This window comes from Prosopis cineraria, unplaced genomic scaffold (assembly GCF_029017545.1).
Source record: "Prosopis cineraria cultivar Desert tree isolate PC_DT_omini unplaced genomic scaffold, ASM2901754v1 PC4, whole genome shotgun sequence".
NCBI lineage: Eukaryota > Viridiplantae > Streptophyta > Magnoliopsida > Fabales > Fabaceae > Prosopis > Prosopis cineraria.
In genome coordinates, this window is record NW_026555335.1 from 1,762,087 (window position 1) to 1,786,854 (window position 24,768).

At 34.1% G+C, this 24,768-nt stretch overlaps 2 protein-coding genes across 4 annotated transcripts; both read left to right on the forward strand.

The window, feature by feature from the left end:
- The first annotated feature begins 458 nt into the window (after positions 1–458).
- On the forward strand, positions 459–12,106 carry LOC129307715 (uncharacterized). Its single transcript, XM_054948583.1, is given in 16 exon segments — positions 459–905; positions 2,013–2,151; positions 4,155–4,389; positions 4,474–4,574; positions 6,203–6,324; positions 6,669–6,760; positions 7,674–7,779; positions 8,421–8,575; positions 9,350–9,477; positions 9,722–9,843; positions 10,462–10,559; positions 10,636–10,904; positions 11,048–11,155; positions 11,301–11,543; positions 11,546–11,669; positions 11,773–12,106. Coding segments are annotated over 16 exon segments (2,400 nt in total). The 5' UTR covers positions 459–623; the 3' UTR covers positions 11,849–12,106.
- A 4,046-nt stretch (positions 12,107–16,152) lies between these two features.
- On the forward strand, positions 16,153–20,453 carry LOC129307698 (vesicle transport protein GOT1). 3 transcript variants are annotated; one of them, XM_054948557.1, is made up of 8 exons: positions 16,153–16,190; positions 16,347–16,478; positions 17,102–17,186; positions 17,742–17,833; positions 17,944–18,024; positions 19,278–19,375; positions 19,653–19,726; positions 20,135–20,453. In XM_054948557.1, the coding sequence occupies exons 3-8, from the start codon at positions 17,159–17,161 to the stop codon at positions 20,140–20,142; spliced, it is 381 nt and encodes a 126-aa protein (XP_054804532.1). In that variant the 5' UTR covers positions 16,153–16,190; positions 16,347–16,478; positions 17,102–17,158; the 3' UTR covers positions 20,143–20,453. The 3 variants fall into 3 exon arrangements, with proteins under 3 accessions (XP_054804532.1, XP_054804530.1, XP_054804531.1); XM_054948555.1 differs by lacking the exon at positions 19,278–19,375; XM_054948556.1 differs by lacking the exon at positions 19,278–19,375 and having other exon boundaries at positions 16,167–16,266.
- Positions 20,454–24,768: the final 4,315 nt, after the last annotated feature.

Here is a 24,768-nt window from a genome sequence, read left to right on the forward strand (position 1 = left end):
ATAATTCTCAAAAGTACAATCAAACCAAATATAAGATGTGTTTTTATCAAATCCAATAAATAATTGAATCTTTTAAATAAACTTTTGTTAGATATAAATTAAAAATCAAACACACATTTAGACTTTTCCTTGGCTTAAGCCCCATTTATAAAAAAAAAAAAAGAAACAATCCATCTAACAAATGGGAAAGGCATCAAATAGAAGAGATTGGAAATGAACTATTGCTATGTGGTTAGAATTTTATGGTGAATGAGATGGTATGCGCCTAGAATGAGAATTTAGTTTTATATATATATATATATTTTATTTTTTGGGGCAAAAGAGAAGTTAGTTAGATTAGACTCAGACTTTAATCTGATATTCTCTGGCAAAAAAGACTTTAATATGATTTTTTTATGATTTTATCGGTGACAAGAGGGTCGAATTAATCGCTAACCGAAGCCATTTAGGGACTAATGACAATGGAATCTGCAATTCGACAATGCACGAAACTCTACAGGCAATCTGGCAATGTATCCTGATGCTCGCGTATCCCCGAAACAACGCACATAATTACTAACCCAGTCTCCTCCTTCCTCCGCCCAATCCCAATCGCCCCAGTGCACTGCTTCATCGCAGTGACAATGTGGGTCTCCAGGCTGACGAAATTTAGACGTACCGCTATTTTCACGGCCGTTTCCAATTTGTTGGTCATTTTCCTTGGTGGGTTTCTCATTATCGAGGCCTACCCGCACTGCGACCGCCAATATGTGCTCCCATTCGTGCTTGTATCTGTTGCCGCGCTTATGAGAATTGGGGTCATGATCCAAACTGGAATTTCTCAAGAAATCACTGCCAAGTGCATCCTTAAGTGTCCATCCGACGGCACCGTTGTTGCTGATCCAGTAGTTCGCCTGGAGAGACGGGTAATCAAGCAAGTTGCTCATCTTATTTCAGTCTTTCTGGATGTTAGACAAGGAAGTTCCATGTGTATCTTGTTATTTCAATCTTGTCCGTGTATCTCAATGGTGTACCTAAGCTAAATAGAATGGATGACAAGCATTGCGATTTTGATTGATTTTAACGTCATTTTCAGAATTCAATTTGTTGTCACAAAGGAAGCAAATATTTAACAAAATATTCACATAAATGCCAGAAAATCGTTAGCTCCGAATCTTCGGTGCCCTAGGTTCTAATCTAAAGTGCTACAAGAGGCAGACATTGTCTTACTTTAGGCTCTATGGTTATTTTCTTTAGCTGCATTTTAGTCGTCTCAAGCCAATCCAGAATAAGAATATAATCTATTACTCCCTCCAAGACGACTTTTAGAAGGTTAGTTCCTATTTATAAAATGTTTTACACAATTTAGGCAGTAATTTCCTAATCGGGACACCTTTTTTCTTGACAAGCGCAATTTGAAACTTAATGCTCTTTCTTTAGTCAAGCCATCTGTTTGGATAACGTACTCAATAGAGTCAATACTAATGACATGTTGCAGGTTTATTGGCTGAAAGCAATACTTTCTGGGGCTTAATGTTTGTTGGGCCTAATGTTTGATTTTTGTGTTTTTAATTTTTAATTAGCACCATGTCTATTGTTACATTGTTCAATGGCTGTCGTTTGATGCAATATGTTGTATGAAGTCCTTGAGATCAAGGAGTGTGCCCTTTGACCATGGAACAATTTCTCCTGGACATGTGCTATGGTAGTCTTAAAATGCCACAGGAGACCATAACTGTAATTAGTCTATAGCATGAGCAGGTTCAGTGGCACATTACAAGATACTGTGCAGCTGGCAGTTCTTTTCTTATCACGTAGCTTTCATTTTCTTTTTTTTTGGGCCAGAATGTCACCTAGCTTTCTTATGTTGATTATCTTGTTCCTTCCCATGGTTGGATTATGTCCATCATCTTTCATTTCAATCACATTATTTTGAAGTTATATGTGAAAACTTGATTATTATGATTCCTAGACCATTTGATTTGTATAATTGTGTGAATTAACATATATATTTTATAATTTGCAAGAAATAGATAAGGTATAAGAAATGGCTGTGGTGGAGTCGACTATCATTGGTCGTTTTAGTGCTGCAAGTTGTGTGTGCAACATACCTTATATTAAAGACAACTGAATATTTCTCAAAAGATAGAACATCAAGTGGTTGTGTTTTAGGTAAGATGAGTTCTCGCATGCTTCTTTGTCTTTATGCTTTCAACTAATGCTGTGGTTCTCCATAAACATCAAACATTTGTTGTTTGGATAGCGTATGCGTGTGTACATATATTTGCATGAGTTCTTGTGTCTTTGTGTAATAATGCTTTCATCAAGAAAGTTTACCTCTTTCATCTGATAATGGCCTAGAAAACAAAAAACCATCTTGCTGTTGGACCAAATTGATTATAGAAACTGTCACATGAGCTATCTGATTAGCACTACCTGACTTGATTATCATTTAACCTATGATCAAAATGAATAAATTCCTAAAATTATGATCGTTGATATTTCAGTGATCATGATTACTCATACCTAAATATTGGTGAAGTTATGAACAATTTTCCCTCTCAAAGTCCATCTGCTATTAGTTTTTCACTTCTACAAGTGAAAAATGTCAGGATGCTAAGTGGTTAAGGAAACAGCAAATGAAATTTCATTATATACTAGTCACGGTCAAGGAGCTCAAATACTTTCAAAGGAGAAAATTCCTAAAATATGCTTCTTCCATCCCTATTTATAAGTCTCAAATTTTAGATTTCTTGTCCCTAAATACGAGTTTCAATTTGGAATTGTAGGTGTCATTAATGAGTTTTTCCTAAAATACCCTTATAGAGAATTAAAATTACTTTAGAATGTACTTTCTAAGGAGGCATTTAATTGAGGGCATATTTGGAAACAAAAAGCTACTTTTTATACATCACTTAGGTTTTAGAGTTGCCTAAAAAAATTGAGACCTATATTTAGGATGAAGGAAGTATATTGTAAAGGGAAGGGATCATGAATGGATGGAGAAAGAAATAGGTGACATGACCGTATGGTTCAACTAGGTTAGATATTGAATAGGAAGATTCATAGAGGCGAGGGATCTTTTGAAGTCAAGTTACGTAAATGCTATTTTGTGTTTGATGCTTGAGTACCAATGGGAACTTTTTTTTTCTTTTTTTCTTTAAATAAACTATGCTGAAGTTGTTCAATAGAATTCAGTATCTGATTATCAGAGAAAGATCCTTGGGATGATTTCTTCATTGAGAAAGGGAGCCCAAGATATATATGTATGTATATATATATATATATGTCTTGCTCTTTGCTTATAAATTTGTTATCCTTACAGTTTCAGAGGTTAATTATAACCTAGTTTTGAAAATTTGTGGATGGGTTGTTGATAATTATGTGATGCATTACAGCTGTGACACTGGGTCAGATGCTCTCAGCAACCTGATGGAATGCTCTGAGAAAGAATGTTTCTTCTTCATGTCTGATTACTGTTTGATACACTTTGTATCATCATTATATTTTTCATCTCAACAATTTTGCACTCTGCAACTTATTTTAGTTTTTCAAAATCCTTTGTGGATGATCTTAGTTTTGACTGTAGAAATCATCCCAAATTTTACTACTTATGGCCACCTTTTTGACTTCTACAAGATTTCTCTAAACTTTACTTTTTCTCCTAACTGATTAGAAGTTTAAACTGAAAACTACACAGTTCCAGTTCTGATATCAAGACTGCCATTTAATGCGACTACAATATTGCTTTGTTTATCTCCATACAAAGAGTTAGGCCAATTTACAATCAGTTTTTAGGTTTGATGATTCTTCAGATAACACCCTATTTTCAAAGTTTAATAGTTTATGCAATGTTTGGATTACTGAAGAATGTGCCAAAATTAGTTTTGGGCCCTTTCTAATAGAGAAATGAGTGTCTACTCGACCTTATAAGAGCTGATGATGTTAGCAGACCAGATTGGGTTCTTAATTGAAAACACGCATTTGAATTCTTAGTTACCATATGTGCTCCTAATGAGAAAAAAAAAAGGCTAGTCAACTAGGAAAAAGTACTGTTTTACTTTTATGACTATATTTTCATGCTTTGCTTTAGAGTCTGGCGATGTACTTAACTGCTATTACTAGCATACATATCTGAGAATTTTACAGTTATATCTGCCATTATTGTAATGCAGAATTGGACTCAAAATCAAGCTGGTTGAAGCAGAAGTTACTGGCTTTATTCATGATTACGATATGTTTTGTTGCCCTAGTGCAGTGCTTTGCTGGGTCTGATGTTCTTAAATGGAGATCTTTCTATGAAACCCATGATAATGCTTGGAAGCACCACTATATGGAGGTGTTTGATCATGGCCTACGGGAAACTTTGTGCTGTCTAGGCCGATTCAGATACATGTATGCTCCTCTGAGGTTTGATTTTCCCAATACATACATACATACATATATTTTTTTATATGTTGACTCTGATCTCTAGTTTTCTACCCAATTCTCTAGGAGTACAATGGAAGAAGATGAAGTCTATTCAGTTGCACAGTTATTGGGTGATCTTGTTGCATATCGTGCATCTGGCACTGGGCATTTGGAGCTTTTGGCAGGTGTAAAAGACTTTTCTCTGTAACATTGTGTTCTCTGGTTGATTTTTCTACACTACCATAGAAATTTCCTGAAAGAATCAATGTGCTGGACACAAAAGAGACAACTAAAAACTGTCCTTATGCATATAAAATCTAGGGAAACAGATTTCCCCCTTTTATATCTAAGATTTCCTCATCAGCCAAAGACACCAAAGGATGATACAGTTTCCTCTTTTCCATAAAGCTTAAAAAGCTTTGAAATTTATTATAATGAAATGTTTGAAGCAATGCATTTTCTTAGGCATTTGTACCATAGCGTTAGTCTTAATCCTTCCAATTATAGCTCATTAAATGAAAGATTTTATAATTTTATGTGAAGGTTCTTTTTCACTTTTTTTTTTCTTTTTATATGAAAGTTCTTTTTCACTTTAACCAAGAGATAACATGACTAGTTGTATGGCCAGTGTATGTTGGTTTGAGGTGTTAGTAACTTGGTGCTCTAGTCTTCACTCTTCAGGCGGTTCCTTTGGAAGTTGAATATCTTTGACACAGGCAATTAAGTGTGAGTATTTTGTCGAACAAAAAGTTGGAGTATAAATGTTGTTTGGGCAAAGCTTGTTACAGGCAATGTGTAGTGTTTCTTGATTCAATAATTCCCAAAGTAATTGTTTTAGCCATTTAAATTTGTACATTGCTACTGATAATCAACTTTGACAATTGACCTAGCACCATCATCCTGCTTCTTACTCTTCCAAGATGTCGTGTTACCTTAAATGTTAATGGAGTATCTAGAAGTAGAATGCCTACTAAGGGAGATTTAATCTAATTGGCTTCAGCTTAACAAACTACTTGATTGTGGCGTCTTTTAGAAAAGTCAGGTAGTTCTGTAATTATCAGACTATACTAATTACAAAATCAATGTTGGGTCAAATTATGATAATGTAGTTTATCTTCCCTGCTAATAATCAATATCTACCGTGATATTGAAAGGGCTCCTCCTGGGTTCTCTTTTACATCAATGTCTGTTATGTAAATATAAATGGGAAAAAACTTGTTAGTTACTGTTTGTTAGGATCTAAAATGATTTAGTGAGACTTAATGTTAGTTATAGCAGCTAGATAAGCTCATTAAGAATGCCTATAAATAAAGGGATGTACCTTGTATTTCAGATGATTTTTAACTCCTAATAGAATTGCACTATTCAGTTCATTGCTCTTTGTTTCCCTTATCTCTCTCTGTCTCTGTTCTGTTTCTTTGTTTCTTCCCTTTCTTCCCCCCATCCAAATACCATAACAACGTCAGAGAGATGGAGAGGCTGCATGCTGATAAATGTATTGGTATATGTAATTCTCTTTTATATATATCATAGTCATACCCCAGTAGCCACTGATTGCTTTTCACCTTTAAATGAACTCCTGAAAATTACATCATTTCCATTTATCTCATATTCTCATTGTCTGCTACTGCACTCCAGTGGTCAAGACCATGCTCTTGCTTCCAAATACATGTCCCTGGTAGAATTGATCTAGTTGAGAGATTTAAATATTGCCGGATGTGTAATCCAAATAACATTTCACGTGTTACCATTTTGCCAATTTCACTTCAGCTTCATGTTACCATTGTGTTGTATGACATGGATGTTTCTCCAGGTTTAGTTTTACTTCAAAGAGATAGAGAACCTTCAGAGTCATTTGGTGAGTGCATGGAACCGCCAGAAATGCATATTCGGGAGGCTGCAGCTCTCCATAAATTTGCTGAAGCTGCCTACACAGTACTGAGAGCAAAATACTTCTTGCAACTTGCATTTGCTGCTTATTAACTTAAATGGGCAAAAAAGCAAAAATACCCAAGAAGTTGTCACCTAGGAGTATCCAGTAGGTTAAAGTGAGGAAAAGTGTATGAGTACTCATGAAATTGTTTTTTAAGTGCACATGTGACCGTACCGACTTGAATTTTAACGGTTTGGTCACAGATGCACTGGAAAAAATAACTTCATGGGTATTTGTACACTTTTTCTCACTTTAAATTACTGAATGTTCCTAGCTGACAACTTCTTAGATATTTTTGCACTTTTGTCCAACTTAAATTGAGAATTTATCTGATGATATGATGCAGGGTCCATTGCTTGATGTTGGGCGAAATCCTTTCATATTTCCTTGTGCATGGCTCTACAGACAAGGAGTTTTGTGCCCATGGACACGCAGCAGGTGGTTTATTTTTTTGAACCTGAAGTTGGTGGGATCTTGTTGGATACCCTATTTTATGGGCATTTATCACTCAATGCTTATTAACTTCAAACATTAGAATGCTTGGGTTATTGGATGATAGTTGAACCCTAGCTTCAGTGTGATTAGGTATTTCCTCTTTTGAACATAGCAAATGATCTCAGACTTCAAAAGAATTATTAAATAATTAGATATTTTTGTGCAATGCTTGAGAATGATAACAAGTTAAAAAAAGATGGTAATGCATGATCACATGAAAATTTTCTCGATGGTTATATTCATTTCTTTAATGGTTAGATTTTATTGAAATGTGTGGAGAAAGATTGAAGGAATATAAAAAGAAAAGATTGCATTGAGCCCAAGAAATAATTTTGTGAGAGGACTTGTACAATTCGCAGCATGTGAGTAGTGTGGCTCTCTATAGAGCCCTGAATATCATAATTGAAAGAATAATATTTTAAAAGATAACGGATATCCTATTCTAAAATAATTTAAAGAAAACAAACTTTAAACTAAATTAACTACTGAAACAATGACGTAATTGTAGCCATATTCCCCATCAGCAATAGACCAGCAAAGTATATTTTCAAATTCATGTTAAAAAGCTCATAAATGTTTAAATTTAAAATCATTTGAAAACTTTGTACCAAAAAGAAAAATCATATGAAAACTAGTGCATATTACTTATTTGTCCATCCAGTAGCCTGAATGATAAACTCCATTAATTGGTTAGATTTTGTGTTTAGGCCATGCATACTTACTCATTCACACTGACATTTCCTACTCTGTCATCTTATGTCTCGTCTGCATTCTTTTCAAATATGCATAGATGCATAAAACTTGATTTCTTTTTGCCTCTTTTGCCTCTGCATCATTATGATATCACTTTCTTTAGACGACCTGTATTAGTTGGTGATAACTGGTGGCGAGGTCATGCAGCGGCCTTTCTGAAGTATGTCAATTTACCCCCTGAAGTGCTCAGACATGGACGTATCAACCAGGTGAGATTATTCAATTAATCACTAATCTGCTCTGAGTGAGATGTTTTGATGTTAGGATTTAGGTGACAGAGACTCACCTTTAGCAATGTATGGATTAGTTTTGTAGGAGACGTTTAAGAAATGAAAATGTGTTTAAAGGATGCTTATAAAAATATATCCAAACTTGGAAAACATTTTGTTCAAGGCTGCTCTTGCCTGATGGCCTTTGGGGTTTCTTGGTTTATTTTATATTCACAATCCCAATACTCATGTAAATGAGTTATAGTGGTTCTTGTAAAGGTAATGGTGCTCAACTGTAAATGCAGTAAAAGCAGGAACCAAATGTATGATTGGGCGTTAAGTGTCTAAAGTCAATGTTATATTACAGTCATAGAGCCTTGTTATAATATATTTTGTTCTCCTTGACTTTTCTCAGTGAAGTGAATCAAATTGACTTCCTGCACTCTGGTTATTGTTGATTAAGCAGGTCGTTTGTTTCTTTTTTGGAACCCAAATTTTAGGTTTAGTTTTAAATGCAGGAAACCAGACCTACTCAACTTGAGATGCACAAATATCTTCATTCCTCTGGGTATAATATTGTGATTATGGAATAGGGCTTAAGTGACATTATGCTAAATTTGTTTATCCGTTACACATACCAGGTCAAATGTCAAGCTGCATACTTTGTTGTGGTTCTACAAAGTCTAAGATGTGTAGTGATTACTATTCGTGGAACTGAGACCCCTGAGGACCTAATAACTGATGGATTATGCAAGGAATGCACCCTCTCTGCAGATGATTTGGCTGGTCTAATAAAGTATTTTCCTTTCTTCCTTTTTCTCACTATCTGCATTTATACGTTTGCTAATGCAGAACTATAATGTGCAAGAGAAAATTCTTGTTCCTATCATTGATGGAATCCCCTGATTGTTTTATCCCCTTAATCATTTACCTAATGAACTTAATCAATTATACTTGACTATCCAACAACATTCCTGCCCATCCTGTAATGTTTCAATGACTTCCTTTGTTAATTTGACCTGAGTTGAGTTCTGACTTCTGAGCTATTAGTTATTCATTTAATTCAAAGCCACCCAATAATTGAGTTTGCAGGAAATTGAATGCAGCTCTATGTTGCACTAAAAATTAAGTTTGCAGTATTTAGCTGTAAAAAGCCATGGAGCGTATAAACTTAATTTTGAAAGCTAACCACTAAGATCTGAGTGAAGATATATGTGAATCACTAGAATTTGACACATTAATGAAGGAATGTCTATGAATCTTTTAGTCAGCTCTCTGGTATTGAAGTTAGGTAGTCAGATCAGGCATATGATTTTTGAATGACGCTGCAGATGGCTACATGCCAAGGAATCTTGTTTGACACTATCAAGTACATTTTTAAGCCACACAATGGCAAATGGCAAACCATTTGAGGATTTGACATTTTCAGGAAGCATCATGAAAAGCTCTAGTTTAGTATTGTATATTATCATTAAGAATTAATTTTTTACTCTTCAATTTTTAGATCTTTTACTGGTCTCATCATTAATCAATTGGTTGCTTACTCCAATGCTTATTTACCCATTGGCAGCTGCAACCACATTCATTCTGATGTAAGGAAAAGTGTGACCTCATCATTCCCTCATTATGGCCACTCAGGTATTGTTGAGGCTGCCCGAGAGATTTTTATGCAGATTGAAGGAAATCCTGGGGAACATGGTGAGAGTCCTTCTGGTTCTTCAAACTCTTGGTTATTTGATCTAGAAAGTTAGGGTATTGAGCCCTTTCATCTCCTTGCCACTTTTTAGTCCTTTCTTTTTGTCATTAAGAGGGTGAACAATATGGTGCTTTATATGATCAGCTCCCAATCCAAACATGTCATCATTTATTTTTAATATTAAGGCTCTCTTGACATTCTTATCTTAATGTTAGCCAACTTGTGTTAATGGAAATGGGCATGCAGAATCTGAATCCAGTGGTCTTCTTTCTACCTTACTGGGAGTTGGTCGTGAATGCTTTGGGTATGAGGTTCGCATAGTTGGGCATTCTCTTGGAGGTGCTATTGCTGCATTGCTTGGAATACGAGTATGGCATTTTACTTAAAAATGATGTTTTTGGTTGACATTATCTAGTTGATGTAACGATCTTCCATTTTCATTAGATTGAGCTTACAACGAATACAGGGTATTGTGAATATTGCATACCCTTGCTTCCTTCGCCAATGCTGATTACAGATGCAAATATGCTAGCCATTCATGTTCACTCTTTTTGTGAGAAAAGAACACAGTAGATTTATTTGCATCCCAATCTTATTATTCTATTAGCATAGCTTTGCATTTGAAATCGCTCAGCAAAAACTATCAGTCAACTAACAGATTTATGAAAATGACTGCCGAGTATGTAAAGGAAATTAACCATTACTTCTGCTCTAACTCATGTATAAGAACGATTTGTCCAAAATTTAGAAAGTCAAATACAAGAATTTTTCTCATTGGAGTTCTAATTGGTGATATATATTTTTATAAGTTCTAATGCTATAGAATTATTTTCCATTTGTATGTTTTAAATGCTCAAGTTAGATTAATCGTTTGATAAAGTGTATTGCCTTGCCGTTTTCTTTTCTTATTTGGCTTGACATGTTGCATTTTCTACGCTCCATTTAATTTTCATGTTCATTATTTTGTTACCTTCTGCACTGCACAGCTTTATCGCCTTTATCCTAATCTGCATGTCTATGCATATGGGCCGCTCCCATGCGTGGATTTGGTTGTGGCGAATGCATGTTCAGAATTTGTGACAAGGTGAGTGGGAATTTATGCACTCGTTTCATTGTGTTTTGTTTATTTCAATAAAACCATTCTTTCATTCTTTATGCAGCATTATATTTGGCAATGAGTTTTCAGCATGCCTTTCAATTGGATCCGTTCTTCGGCTAAGGGCAGCTGCACTTGCTTCTCTGTCAGAATATCCTAGAGCTGATGCTGACACGATTTTCCAACTTGCCTGTCAGTTTCTATACAAAAGCAAATGTGAAAGTGGTCAGATTGCTTATGCTCACGATCCATCTGATTATTATTCAGGGGCCATCGCCGGGGAAGATTTAAACCATCAAATAGGCAGAAGCCAGATCGAGACTTGTACTAAAGGTTGTTCATAGTTTCTTAATCTGTTGCTGGCATTTAGGAGAACATAGTTGATTTTATAATGAATGGTGGAAACTGGGGATGATATTTTCATCAGGCTCGCTGGTCAAAGGTGCTTTACTAACGGATTTTAATTAATGCAGCAGGTAACATGGAAGAAGATATTCAAGAATTTCCACTCTGGACGGAAGCCAACAGAAGTGGTCATATTGAAAGTGACAATCGTGAATTTGCAAATTCTTTTGCTGGTGAAGGTTGTAAATCATTGATCGTGCTCATAGCTTTCATGGCAATATTGTATATTCAATCTTGTTCTTCGCTATCATGACTCAGGGAACAAATGCACCAGTCCTTCATAATTGCATATTCCGCCTCTAAGTGCTTTTGTTTGGACTACAGGCAACAGTGAGCATGAAGAGTATTCTCTCTGGGTCGGCGGCAGAGCAAGGGACCAAGTTGATGAAATTCATGAGACAGAGTTCATGAATCCTTTTGCTGCAGATGTGAATTCAAACAATGATCCCGTGACTCATTTAATAGATGTTGATCAAACTTTAGAAAATGAGGCAGCCAGCAACCACCCCGACATTTATCTGCCAGGACTCATAATTCATATTGTTCCAGAACCTAAAAACTCCAATACGCAACTTGGACACCTTTTAGATTGCGGGGGAAGGAAAATCATTACAAGGCGTATATAGCAGATAGAGAAAAATTCAAAGATATTGTTGTTTCGCCATCCATGTTCCTTGACCATCTCCCTTGGAGGTATGACGAGCCACAAAACCATGTCTTTTTCTCGTTACCCAATTATCATGACTGTTGCGTTCTTACCATAGCTAGTTTGGTGACAATTGTTTTGGACTTTCAGATGTCATGCTGCCTTGCAAAAATTATTGGGGGCTCGAAATGCTCAGTCAAGTGATGGAACATCATTGCGTGAGTAAATGATGAGAGCAAATCTACTTGTCACTCTACAGAATATATTGCATGCGATGGAAGGTAGGTGTAATTTTTTCATGATTTGTTGTGTTATATCCTTGTAATTTAAAGTCACAGCCCTAATAAATGGTTCGATTCGATATGAAAAAAGGGGTCTTTGATTGACCCTTCATTATAATCAATTTCTTTGGTTTTTTTTGGCCCAAATGTATAATTAATGTCAATACAAGCTGAAATTGATAGGATGCTAATATAATTCATAAGACTCCATCCATTGCATGGGCTTTGACTAAATATATAATTTTGACCAAAAAAGAAAAATTCATGTGCTGTTGGCTGTTTGGATATTGATGACTTGTTGTTCAATCATCATCAGATCAGTCAAGTGTAAATTTAATGTCCCCAACAATTTAATGATTATTTACATTTTGAACATTGTTATACGGTGTGTTTTATTCATACGTGTCTGTAGCATCAACTCAATTTAGAATTATTATATCTGTGTGTGTGTATATATATAAAATAAATTGAATCGTACAAAATATTATTTATTAAGGAGAATATATTGTTATTTCAACATAATTTATGCTTAATTGCATACATTTGTAAGTAATAGTTATTGTGCTGCAAATACACAGTTCTTAAGTATTCAAAGTGTATATGTCACACCCTGAAGTATCAAAGTATGAGGGCCCAAATATTAAAAAAACTCATATTTCATGAGTCTGAAATTGATATAATACCTAACATATTAATTACAAATTTATCATACTATCATGATTTATGTTAATAAACATAAACTAAAAGGAACATAATATATAACGTTGTAGAAATTTTGAGAGAATTTTTCTTGTAAGTTGGATTCCATGAAATCTATACAACCTGCCAGCTCCATAATAGTACATATATACAAGCCAAAATATTTAAAACAGGGATCGTCCTTACAGGATTCGTAAAGCAACTCCAAAACAAAACAAAATGCTTGAAGTCATGTTTGATTACTCTAAAAAAAAAAAGAATGGAATGAATTGAAAAAATTTATACAAAAATAAATTAAATCATCCCTCCTGCTCATGATAAGCATAATAAAAATTATTAATATATATTATATATTTAAAAATTATCACACCTTTTAAAAATTTCATAAATTATAATTCTTAACTCCATAAATTAAATGACTCTTCTTTTTTATGAATGTGGTTCACTATTCCTTTTAATAATTTTATTTTTACTTTTATTTTTTTAATCTATTCTATTCTTTTTTTTTCTAATAACCAAACGAGACTTAAATGTTTACATTAATCCAGAAGGTAATTAGAGTAACAAAATGCTTCTTGACTTAAAGAGTCCTACGGATGTACTGAAAAGAAAGTCCATTTTTATTATTTAAATATCAAAAATTTTTTTAATGAATAACGTTCTCAAATATTATTAATAATGGAAACAATAATCATCAACATGTATATATATATATGTATGTATGTATGTATCTATATGTATATTGAAAAAATAGATAGATATCATCGTTAATAGTACTAGACAATTAACATTATAATTTATCATCAGCCTTTTAATTTGATGACAATAATAATAAAGAGACAACGAAAAATCATAACTACAATATAAAAACAATACATGTATATTATACAATTTTTTAAAATTTATAAAAATATAATTTATCCTTTGGAAAATGAAAATATAACTTGAAAACCTATTTTTTGTTAAAACTTAAACAGAATAAATATCAAGTGTGGATATACAGTTCACGAGAGTAAGTAACATTCGGCGTGACAAGAAGTCACAAAAAATAGACGCAATCATGAAGCTCACAAATAATAGGTGTGGATTATATTCACAAAATTACACCCTCCCTTTCATGTGTGTTGGCCGATACACGGGGCTAACACTTCAAACGTATCCTACTAATTAAGAGTGCTATGGTACACTAAGAGCTAACAAAATTGTCATTACTAATTAGCATTTTGTATTCAATCCCATAAAACAATTCTAGTTTATGTGGAGTCTAAAAATCTTTATAGTTCAAATTGTACTTTAATATAAAATATAAATAATCTTTTCATTGGTAATTTATTTAGTCCATGCATGTATAATACTTTAGAAAAATAAAATGCCATGACAATAATTGCATAAATAAATTCAAATAATAAATAAAATATTTGTATATTTCAAATTAACTTAATCGTAAATGTAGAATAGGAAAATCTATTTAGAATGAGCGAAAAATAAAGTAAGAAAAAGATTATTACTTCTAATTGTTAAAAATATTATTTACTTACTTAATATATCCTTTAATTTCAAAATTCTTTTCTCACAGTTTCAATCAAATTTTCTCTTTTTCTAATAATCTATCAAATATAATATAATTTTAATATTGTTTTTACAATTAAACAAACTCTTTCGCGACAGTAATACAACTACAATCAATTTGAACAAATCAAAGTTCATCCTTCATCATCATTGAAGTCTCCAAATTTCTCATATCATTCTAACCCAACTAATTGTATTATTAGAATACAATCTTCTATCAAACCTTTTTACAAACACCAAGCATGTATAAATTTCTAATTCAATCAATTAATTTTTTTTTAACCTTCAACCCCTTGCCTCTATAGTTTCAATATCAATATTATATATAGTACAATTCAAACTTCCCATCAAAAATCAATTTAGACTTAAGAACCCAATTTCTTTCCTCTTATAGTAATCGAATAACTCAAGTGAAATTATCTATCAAGATGCACCCTTTAAATTTTAAGTTCCAACTTGATTAAATTCCATCTACTTTCTATTCCATGCATCGACAAGAATAAGGAGAAAGATTCAGATTTTACAACAACCCAAACAATACGCTTACACACACGGATGGACGGTAGCAGGAAAAAAAAAACAAAAAGAAAAAAACAAGGAGGAGAGGTTTCAAGCATACCCACACCCAATCAAGCTAAGGGAAGGAAGAAGAACAAGTGCTGACCCACTAAGACAAGGACGACTCAGTACGTCACTGCAGCGATTGAAGAGGGAAGAGAAGAAGAAGACCGACGGCGAGAAACGTGGATGAGGAAGAAGACTACACGAAAGGACCTCCGTGGCAGCGACGGTCACAACATGATCACTAGTGACTGACATAAGTGATCAAAAGAGGAAGAACGAAGGGAAAGAAGGACCCTGGGTTTTCTGTCGTGCTCTCTCTCTTTGATTGTTGCAATTCGAGAAAATGAAAGAAATGGAAGGAAGAGATTTTTGTTTTTGTTTATGGTCAAACGATGAATTAATGTAATAAAAGTTACAGTTCATAAGTCAGTACAGATAAAGAAGAGAACAAAGGAGTATAATGTTGCTTAATTTATTCAACTGACACTGAACTAAAATAAGAGAATATATGTTGAATGTCCTGCAGAATAACACTTCCTTCCTGGCAAGATTGGAAGAAGTTGAATTTGTTAAAAACATTTAAACCTTATTTTAATATGTTGAGAAATTGGAAGAATAAAAAAAAAATTGCTTAGAGCTCAATTTTTTTTTTTTTAAATCAACAGCTTAGAGCTCGATAAATGCTTTGAAAAAGATTAGAAGAATAAAAGTAAAGTATATGGGGTTTGAACAGAATTATACCATTTTTGGCTTATAAATAGTGTGACTCTACAAATTTTATATGTTATATTAATTGCATAGATTTCTTTTGAAATTAGACCATTTCTTATTTATCAATAATGTGGCTCTATTAGTTTAATGTTACATTGATTATTTGTTTAGAAAAATATATCTAAACTTGAGAACACGAATGGTAATGGATGAACAAGTGTTCATTCAAATCCAAATTATTCACTTATATTATCCTACATCCAAATATGGATTAGACTAACTTCCATTTTCTCTGCCAGATATTTTGATTAAAGTATATAGATAATTTTTTAATGAAAACATGGCCAATGTATCATCCAATTGTAGAATCAAAGACTTGTCAGCAAAAAGAAAAATCGCATTTCTCATTATTCAAAATTTATGTTTATTATTATCATTATTTTCATTAAAGAATCTAATAATAGAATATGTATGCTTTTTTTTATACAAATATTATGTTTTTTTTCTTCATAAATAATAACAACATCAATGAAGAAGCAGAGTCCAGATAAACAAATTTTTGGTCACAAGGTTGGCTAAGAAAAAGACACAGCGAGAAGTTGAGCCCAAACATAACATTGAAATTTCTTGGGCTAAATTCTTGAGATTGTGGTTAAACCCATAATATTGGATTAGGTCAATAAGATGCTCAGGTCCATAAACATAGCGACTCTCTCACTCATTTGGCTGACGTTGTCAGTTGAGGTAGAACCTCTTTCTCTCTCTCATCGTCGCCTTCGGAATCTTCGATTGTGGGCTGCCTTGAATCCAATGCAGCTGGGTTCTGATTCTTTTTTCTTAAACATTTGTTCTTTATTTTCCGTTATTTTCGTTAACTCACTCAGGGTTATGCTCAAACAGCTTTCCTTTTCCTCGAATCCACATGGAGCATGAAAGGGTCTTCCGGCTTTAATTAAACTGAGATTTATTTTAGCAGCACCAAGCATCTGGAAACTGCAGCATCAACCCTGCCTCACACTTAGAAACACAAAGGTAAACTTTCAATTATCTTTTGAGAATTCCAATTTTTTACTCCATACTTGTAAACCATGACATTGAAATCTGTACGGGGTATTGATCATCTTCTCAAGTAATGTTGTTTTGAATGTTAATCACTTTGGAATTTATACCTAAGAGTGTTTTTCCGCTGAAATATATGGAGGTTGTCTAGCAATCATTCTTTCATTGTTCTCATGGTGCCGATCTTAGCAATTCTAATCGTACAAGTCATTAGTCTTCAGCTGAAATGTCGCACCTATGTGCCTTTGCGTGGCCTGTAATTGAAGTTTTACCCTGGTTTTAAATTGTGGATTACAATTAGGGTCGCTATATTGCTGTTTGGTCAGGTTCCTCTACTGCAATAGGCCGTGATTGATGTCTACATAGTTGCTTCTTTTTCTTTAATTTTTCTCCAATCACTGCAACTCCTGTTTGAAACATTAATTGTTAAATATTAAGAAGCTGCTCTGCTCCCAGAAATCTTATGATGACTAACACAAGATCTGGAAATGCTACTCAAAGTGGCAATAGTACCTTCTTGTTGTGTATATTTCTTTTACAATGTTTATGAGCATGTGAATCAATGATCTGATATGACTGTTCTCCATTTGTTGCAGTTTCTTTTAAGGTCCCTTCTAGTCCTAGCCTCATCTGGTGCTGTTTTAGTATTCAATATGGCCTACGAGTTAAGTGAGATAAAGAGTAAGAGTTGTTCAGTTCATGGCATTAGGAGGCATGCTCAATATTCAGTTCACTTTTTTTTTTTTTTTGGCAAGAATATTCCGTTTACTATTGAATATTGATAAATATACTTTGTGTAAAAATAAGTGCTTTGATTGTTTATTTAAACTTCTGTTTGAGGTGCTGTTCTCCATACCTGACACTTCAATTTGTGAACTATTTGAAATATTAGTTGGTGTTGCTATATCTGAACCAATTGATCTAGTTCTCTTCAATATTGAAGAATATTCTTTTATTAGCTTTTCTAGAGCATTTAACTTGGCAGGAGCATAATTTTCTTTTAGTGTGTGTAGATCTGAATGCTCTGTGATTTATTGAGTTTGAATTAAAAAAAGAATTGGGCTTTATTCATCATAATATTTCAGGGCTTCCAAGACTTTTCTATCTTAACTAGCCATGAAAATTTTTGTTGAATACATGATTTACTTTTTTATTGGTATATGATTATATGTGCTATTGCTAGCATATCTAGACATCATTAAATGTCGTTTTGATCTTGCATTTCTTACAATGCAGAGGCTGGTATTGGCCTAATTGGCTTTGGCATCTTTTTCTCATTTCTTGGCATACTTCTTTTCTTTGACCGTGGCTTGCTCGCTCTGGGAAATGTAGAGCTTTCCTTTAGAACCTAAATATTGATTTTCCCCCCTCTCCCTTTGGAAAATAACGTAATTTTAAGAAGGAAAAAACTTTACTGACTTTAGTATTTGGGAATCAGATATTCTGGCTGGCAGGTGTAGCACTTTTGCTTGGTTGGCATTCCACATGGAACCTCTTCACCAACAGAGCAAACTATAAGGTATATTAGGTGAAGTTTCCATCAATCAATAAAACATGCCCACTCTTCTTCCCCCTCCTCCCTTCCTCTCTCACAGTCATTCGCTATGGTGGTAGTGTATACAAATGAAATGGCAAGCATGACAACGTTGGTAAATTTGATCAGAAAACATCTTTCTTCATTTGTTGTATTAAGAATTCCTCTTTGGCTCTGCCCAATTTGATAATCTGTCTAAAGTTATGTACTTCTGTAACAGGCTAACAACTGTTAGTGTGAGAAAGAAAAATAAATTAGAATCAATATCATCATTATCAATATCAATCAATCAATATTAAATATCAAATATGACATATAAAAATTAAAAGGTGTAGGGAGTTGCACTGTTCACAAGTTGTCAACAGGGTAGTTTAGCTGGGGATGTGGGTCCACTCTAGTATGTATCTATATAACAAAACAAGAAGAAACTTCTTGATTCTTCTGGTTATTGTTTGTCTTTGACCTATTCAGTCCACTTGTATGTTTGATTTATGAAAAGCATGTAAAATTCAGCGCAGATAAATGTGCCTCCTCAGTTTCTCTCAGCCACTCATAATGGAAAAACATCAATGCCTTCTTTTAGCATATTGAGACATATCTATCTCTATCATAAACTCTTTTGACCTACTTAAGTGATTCACAGTACATCTGGGAATTGGTAACTGGTGTTAATTGTATTGTAAAGAATAGTTGAGAGTTTATTTGAGGTAATTTCATGAGTTTTTTACTTGGTGATTTTGGCATACTCTTGCTGCTTCATATTCCATATCCTTATTGTGTCCGTGATAGTTTAAGGCAAAGAAATTGGTTTTTGAATAGCTTTTGAACATGTTGGTAAAAAAAAAAAAGCTTTTGAACATACTTGTCCACTTGCACTCTAGATACTGTTTCCTAGTCCCAGTTTCTTTGGAAAGCATCAATTCCAGTTATAATGATGTTTCCAATGTGCTGGTCATTGTTACCTGAAGGAATAAGACTAAGGAATTAAAGAATTCATGTTGTTTTAGGTGTCCGATGAAACAATTTCTGACCAGTGTTTTTAAGAAATAAAAACTTCTGTCCCCACATGATTGCATCAGTTTGTTTATGGAGCTTTGAGGTCTATAGATCTTCTATGTGGATGGAAAGCCTAATAAGCATGCCACTCTTGTATTTTTGTTTTCTCGGGTTCTACTATATTTATAGCAAAGGAAGCATTCTAATTGGAGATGAAGAGCGTTATTTTTCCTCTTTTGCAGGGTTCTGTCTCGTTTCTTCTAGGGCTCTTCTTCATTTTTGTTAGGTGGCCTATATTTGGTATAATACTTGAAATATATGGTTGTTTTGTTCTCTTCAGGTTAGTTAATGCTTTCCTTCTTGGACCCTAGAATACTTATCACACTTAGACCTAACACCAGCTGAGACTATTAAAATTTTTAAATATGCTGTAGCTGCCAGAATTGGGATTTTCTAAAATCAAAGCCCAGCCATTTTTGCCTTGGAGTTAAATGCCCAAATTCTATTGTAGCCTTACATTTGAGACCCAAGTTGCCTTTTGTATTTTGAGCTGAGCGGTAAGGTATGCTCATCATTATCAATTATTATTTATTTTTATTTTATTTTTTTCGTTGCAGTGGTTTTGGGTCATCTATCAAAGTATTCCTCTACCATATTCCTTTTGTTGGATGGATTGTACAGTACCTGTCTCGTAAGTTCCATTTTTTCAGATTCATCTTGCAAGATATGGTGGAAACATTTGTTCTTTTTTATTCCTACTTTCCCTTTAAAATTTTATTCGATGCTTTACAAGAAGGTTAGTGTTTAGTCCTGATGGTAATAGCAATTCGTTATGATGACCAGTGATTCATTTCTTGAATCATCAAATTTTTAAGTTACACATCCGTTGCAACAGACTGAATTAACCTGGTAACTTAGTTTCATTGTTCGCATAACCTGCCAAGTAATACATTTAATCAAATAATTGGATTTTATAATTACAATAGCTAATTTGTAGGTATGGGATTTTCTGCCTAGTGTAGTTTTGTTGTTTTTGATGGTATGAACAACTACATGTAAGATTTGCTGAGAGTTTACATTTGATTTTACTGCTTTGCAGCTCCTTGATCGCCTTGTTGGAACTTGACCGGAAAGGGACTGAATGCCTCTTGCTATTTGATTTTGATGTTTGTATAACAAAAGGGTTTCCACTTTCCAAATGCTCTTATTATATTTTCGTTCTCCGACTCTGACAAGTAAACACAACGGAAAGAATAGCTTTTCTCTGGAATGTGCTGAAGCAGGTGTCAAGCTAGTCGTTAGAAAATAAAAAAATATGAGAAGTAGGTCTCCATGTGTTATCAAGCAAAGGTACTGAACTTTCTATAATGTTTTGCATATCTACAACGAATGGGAAACTCATTAACGGCGTTCATTAACCAGGGCTAGCAATCTATGATCAAATAGAGATTCTAAATTATGGTTATGGCTATTCATGGGTTTTGTTTGGGCCAAGTTCTTATCCTAGATGGTGAAAGGTGTGCCTGCCCCCACACGGGTGTGTTGTATTTAGAATTTTACTTTCCAAATTCTTTCCCACTGCACTATAATTTTACTAATTAAGTATTCCATTATTATGATTAATTTCTAAACGTGGAATCAAAACTGTGTTTAACATGATATTAAATGCCACATTAAAACAGATTCAGACTGGTTGTGATCACTCTATAGGTTTCTTTGTGAGATAACAAGTAACATTAGGATCTTTAATGACGTCGAGCGGTGCAACAAGACAACCCATCACTATTACTTGGGGTAAGATGGAGTGTTAGTCCCCAGCAGACCGATCTTATACAATATTCTTAATACTCTGCCCTATCATTGATGTGAGAAATTTGGTGGTTAATTTCTAAGTACCTTGAGCTTTCCGAGTTAACCACTTGAGCTTGCAATTGTAGTCCCTAAATCATTCGCATAACGTATGTCACTATCACCCTTTAAGGGGAGAGGCGTATCCTAAATTCATCTAGAAGGCTAGTTTAATAATTTGAAGAAAATTTAAATTAAGTTCAATGACAGCTTAGAACAAGGGACGTAGACATTAATAGGCCCCATAAGAGAGAAGACTAATGAGTCATCTACATGGTCCCTAAAACCTCATCGTTTCGGATGGCGACGTGTTGCGTCCTCTTAGCCTTCATGCTCCGTCTCGTAATTGAGCCACCCCACGAAAAAGTAAATAAAAAATAAAGCCAGGATTAGATTTAGATATATGTCAATCTTGGGATGAGATTGGGGGACCCATATGACAAGCGGTAGCTTTTTCTTTTGTTGCTTTTCAAACTTTGTAATGATCACCCTACTCGTGCTTTAACATTCTTCGTTACTTTCATTTATAAATTATTGCTATCAGTGTAGTTTTATAATTATACCATATGCATCCCCGACAAGAGTAATCATGTAAATTCAAAAAACTATTAGTCGCTGTGTGAAAGTTCTATAATGTTGTCCAGTACTGGCGTATGTCAAGTGTACGGAAGGATGAAATGAAGTATGGCCATCCATAGAAGTTCATTTTATTTAGTTAAAAGCTAAGTTAAATTTAGGGTATTAATTAGTATTTTGAGAGGCGCAAAATCGTACTTGTCTCCTGTTAAAGTCGCAAAAATTTCAAAAGGAAATGAACGCAATGGAGCCTTTATTTATGAGAGCGGGTCCTTTGTTGGACAAGATTACTATTTAGTTATAAATGCTAAATTTAGTGATGGTTGGAGTGTAGAGCATAGGATGCCAAGTTGGGTGGCCAAATCCAAGTTCGCCATGTTTGACTTTTCAAAGTTTGATCCAAGGAGGCTTTAGCCATTGACTCTGATGCCAACCGAAGCCCCAGAATCCAGATGCTTCTTTCTCGCATTCTTGTGCGTGTATTGTATATATGGCAAAGACAAAGTAACTCTGACTCATCATTCTTATTCTCATAGGTTTCAAAATCAACATAAAGTAAAGGGAACTCGTTCATTGAACTGCCAAGTATAGGGTCTATTATGGACGTGGGACAACAAAAGGGGGCTCTATTGCTCTGAGATCAGTTGGGAATATGACAAAGAAGTTACTGCTGCAATCTGGTATTCTAGAGTTTGGGTGACCTGTAAGAAACTTTTAAATTCCATGTTTCCTAATATAATATTATATGCCAGCCTGCCCCAAAAGAAAAAAAAAAAAAAACGAGACACGGAATTCTCAATTTGCAATCATATAGCTGTCACCCATTCTGGCATATTAAATTATTGGTGACACCATTTGATAAGCTAGTGTATAATTTCATGGAAAATTCTCTCTCTCTCTCTCTCTCTCTCTCTGAATTTTGATGTGTTGGGGTTGTAAGATACTAGTTTCTTTTTTGTTGTTGTGGTTGTAGTAATAAAACAAAGCTAATATAAGGAAGCTCATGGATTGGATGGCACATTTTTGAAATGGTGAAAGGAAAGGCACGTAGTACCTTACAGAAAGGGATACATTGAAAAACTGAAACCTTGGATTCCTTGATGGGGTAAAACAACAATAAGAGGAAGACCATATGCCACAACTTATGAGGAATATACCGAGAAGAGAGCGAGGTGTAGTGAGCATTTATTTTAGGGTCAAGGGGGAAAATAATATACTAGTCGGCTTAGAGTTAAGTTGTTGTATTTTACAATTAATTAATAAATGAAGGTTTGACGATGGCAAGTGAAAAAGAAAATGGGCAAGACTTTTGATTGGGTGGGGCATACACGCGGACGTGGAGCGGGGAGAAATGAAAGCATTGGCGACAAATTGCAAGTCTTTCTTAAATGTCTTATTGCCATCTGCTTGGGTCTTGGGCGCCATTTCTTGCAAGATTTAATGTTCCCAATTTAATTTGTTTATTCATTAAAAAGAAAAGGTCTTGCTGTGAAGGCTCCTTGAGAGAAGAAGACACATTATCTTGTTAAGCGCAGAGAGTGGAAGTGTCCAAAGTAGAGTAGCAGCAATCACATTGAACATTCCCATCAATTTCAATTTCTAAGTAATGAGGCTCCTCCACCTGCTTCCTGCCCATACTTTAGGACATCATAAACACCCTTTTCCTTCAATCTTGTAAACCTACATTATTCATTCATCCAACCCACACATTTCTACCGTTCAATTTTCGCTTGTCAATTTAGCAATGATCCTTTTTTAAAAAAAAAATTGTTTATTGACATCAGAGAGTGTTTAAGCTTTTCATCTCTACCCATACTCCGCTCCACCCTTACCACTTGACATATTTTATATCACAACGTTTGAAAATCTTTTTATCATGTTCACGATCAAGGTTTGTATTGAAATTCATTAATGCTTTTGCAGTGAAATGAGGGTGAAACGCTTAAATAATAATAATGTCTTCTACTTGTGTCTTTGGAAGTTAAATTCATTAGAAGAGCTCAATCTTCCCGTTAAACAATAAAAGCTTTAAATTTCATTAACTATATTTAAAAATTCAATAGGTTTCTAACTTTATCTCTAATATATATACATACTTTAAAAATAAAATATTCTAACATTTATTAACATTCTTAGCTTTTCTTAAGGTAAAAAAAATTAAAGATCTACACAAAAATTAAAAATGTATTTTATAAATAAAATTTAAAAAAAATATTTTTTATATTTTACAAATAAAATTAGAGAAGCGCTTTGATTTATAACCAAACCAACGTGGCATATAGTTGTATGAAAAGTATTGGGTGACACTGAACATGTGACAAGGGTAATGTGTGAAGCGATTAACGAAGATGTCTCCGGAGTATCGTACAACGCTGCAACTTGTATGGAATTCCCATGAGGATAGGATAGAGGTTGGCTTCCTTCTGATCTGGTGGGCCCGGCGGCTCCCTACCGACACTGCGTCCCGCAAACGGCCCTCACCGAACCGCAAATTTTCCACCAAACGACATGTCTTCCTATTGCACATGCGGTCGTTCGCGTTCACTCTCCACCCCCCTCCCCACAACGCAACCTTCAGTGCTTTTTCGTAATTACCATATTATCATTTTTTTTTATAATTATTGTAGCTCGTTTCTCGCACTCACAATATTTTAATGCCACAAATTTTGTCTTTTCGGATTTTTTTTTTGACATTGTCATTTCATTAATTTAGTTTGTCGCTCTCTTTTTTTTTTCTCTATTTAGATTGGAGTTGAACGAACGAAATTATAAATAGTTATGACTTTTAAAAGTAACATTAATCAAAAGTTCTGTTAATAATTTATAACTTCTGTTTGGATACTTCTTTTATAAGTGATTATGAGAAAGTTGACACTGTTTGGATTGTTAATCAAAATTACACTTGGATATATAATTGCTTAAAAAAAATATAATTTTTATGTTGTTGTTTAATTTTCTATAATTTTTATCATCAAACATAATTTAATAAAAACCCAATCGTGATTTTTTGAACGCAAATGTATCTCCTAATAGTTTCTACTCAACATATAATAAAGAATTCAAATCAAAATTGATCGGAGTTAATTTTCAAAAAATTATTCAAACAATACAAATGAGTTTCACAATCTCTTGTATAACTTAAACAAAATTGTTTCGCCTTTCCCTGCTAAACCAAACGGCTACTTTATGGTCACCGCCATGTGATCTTGTCCTTCTTGTTGAATCAAAAATCTCCAGCTCATCCGTCCATCAGCCACAAATCACTAACACTGGTACATGAAAATATAATTTCTTGATCAATTATTATCA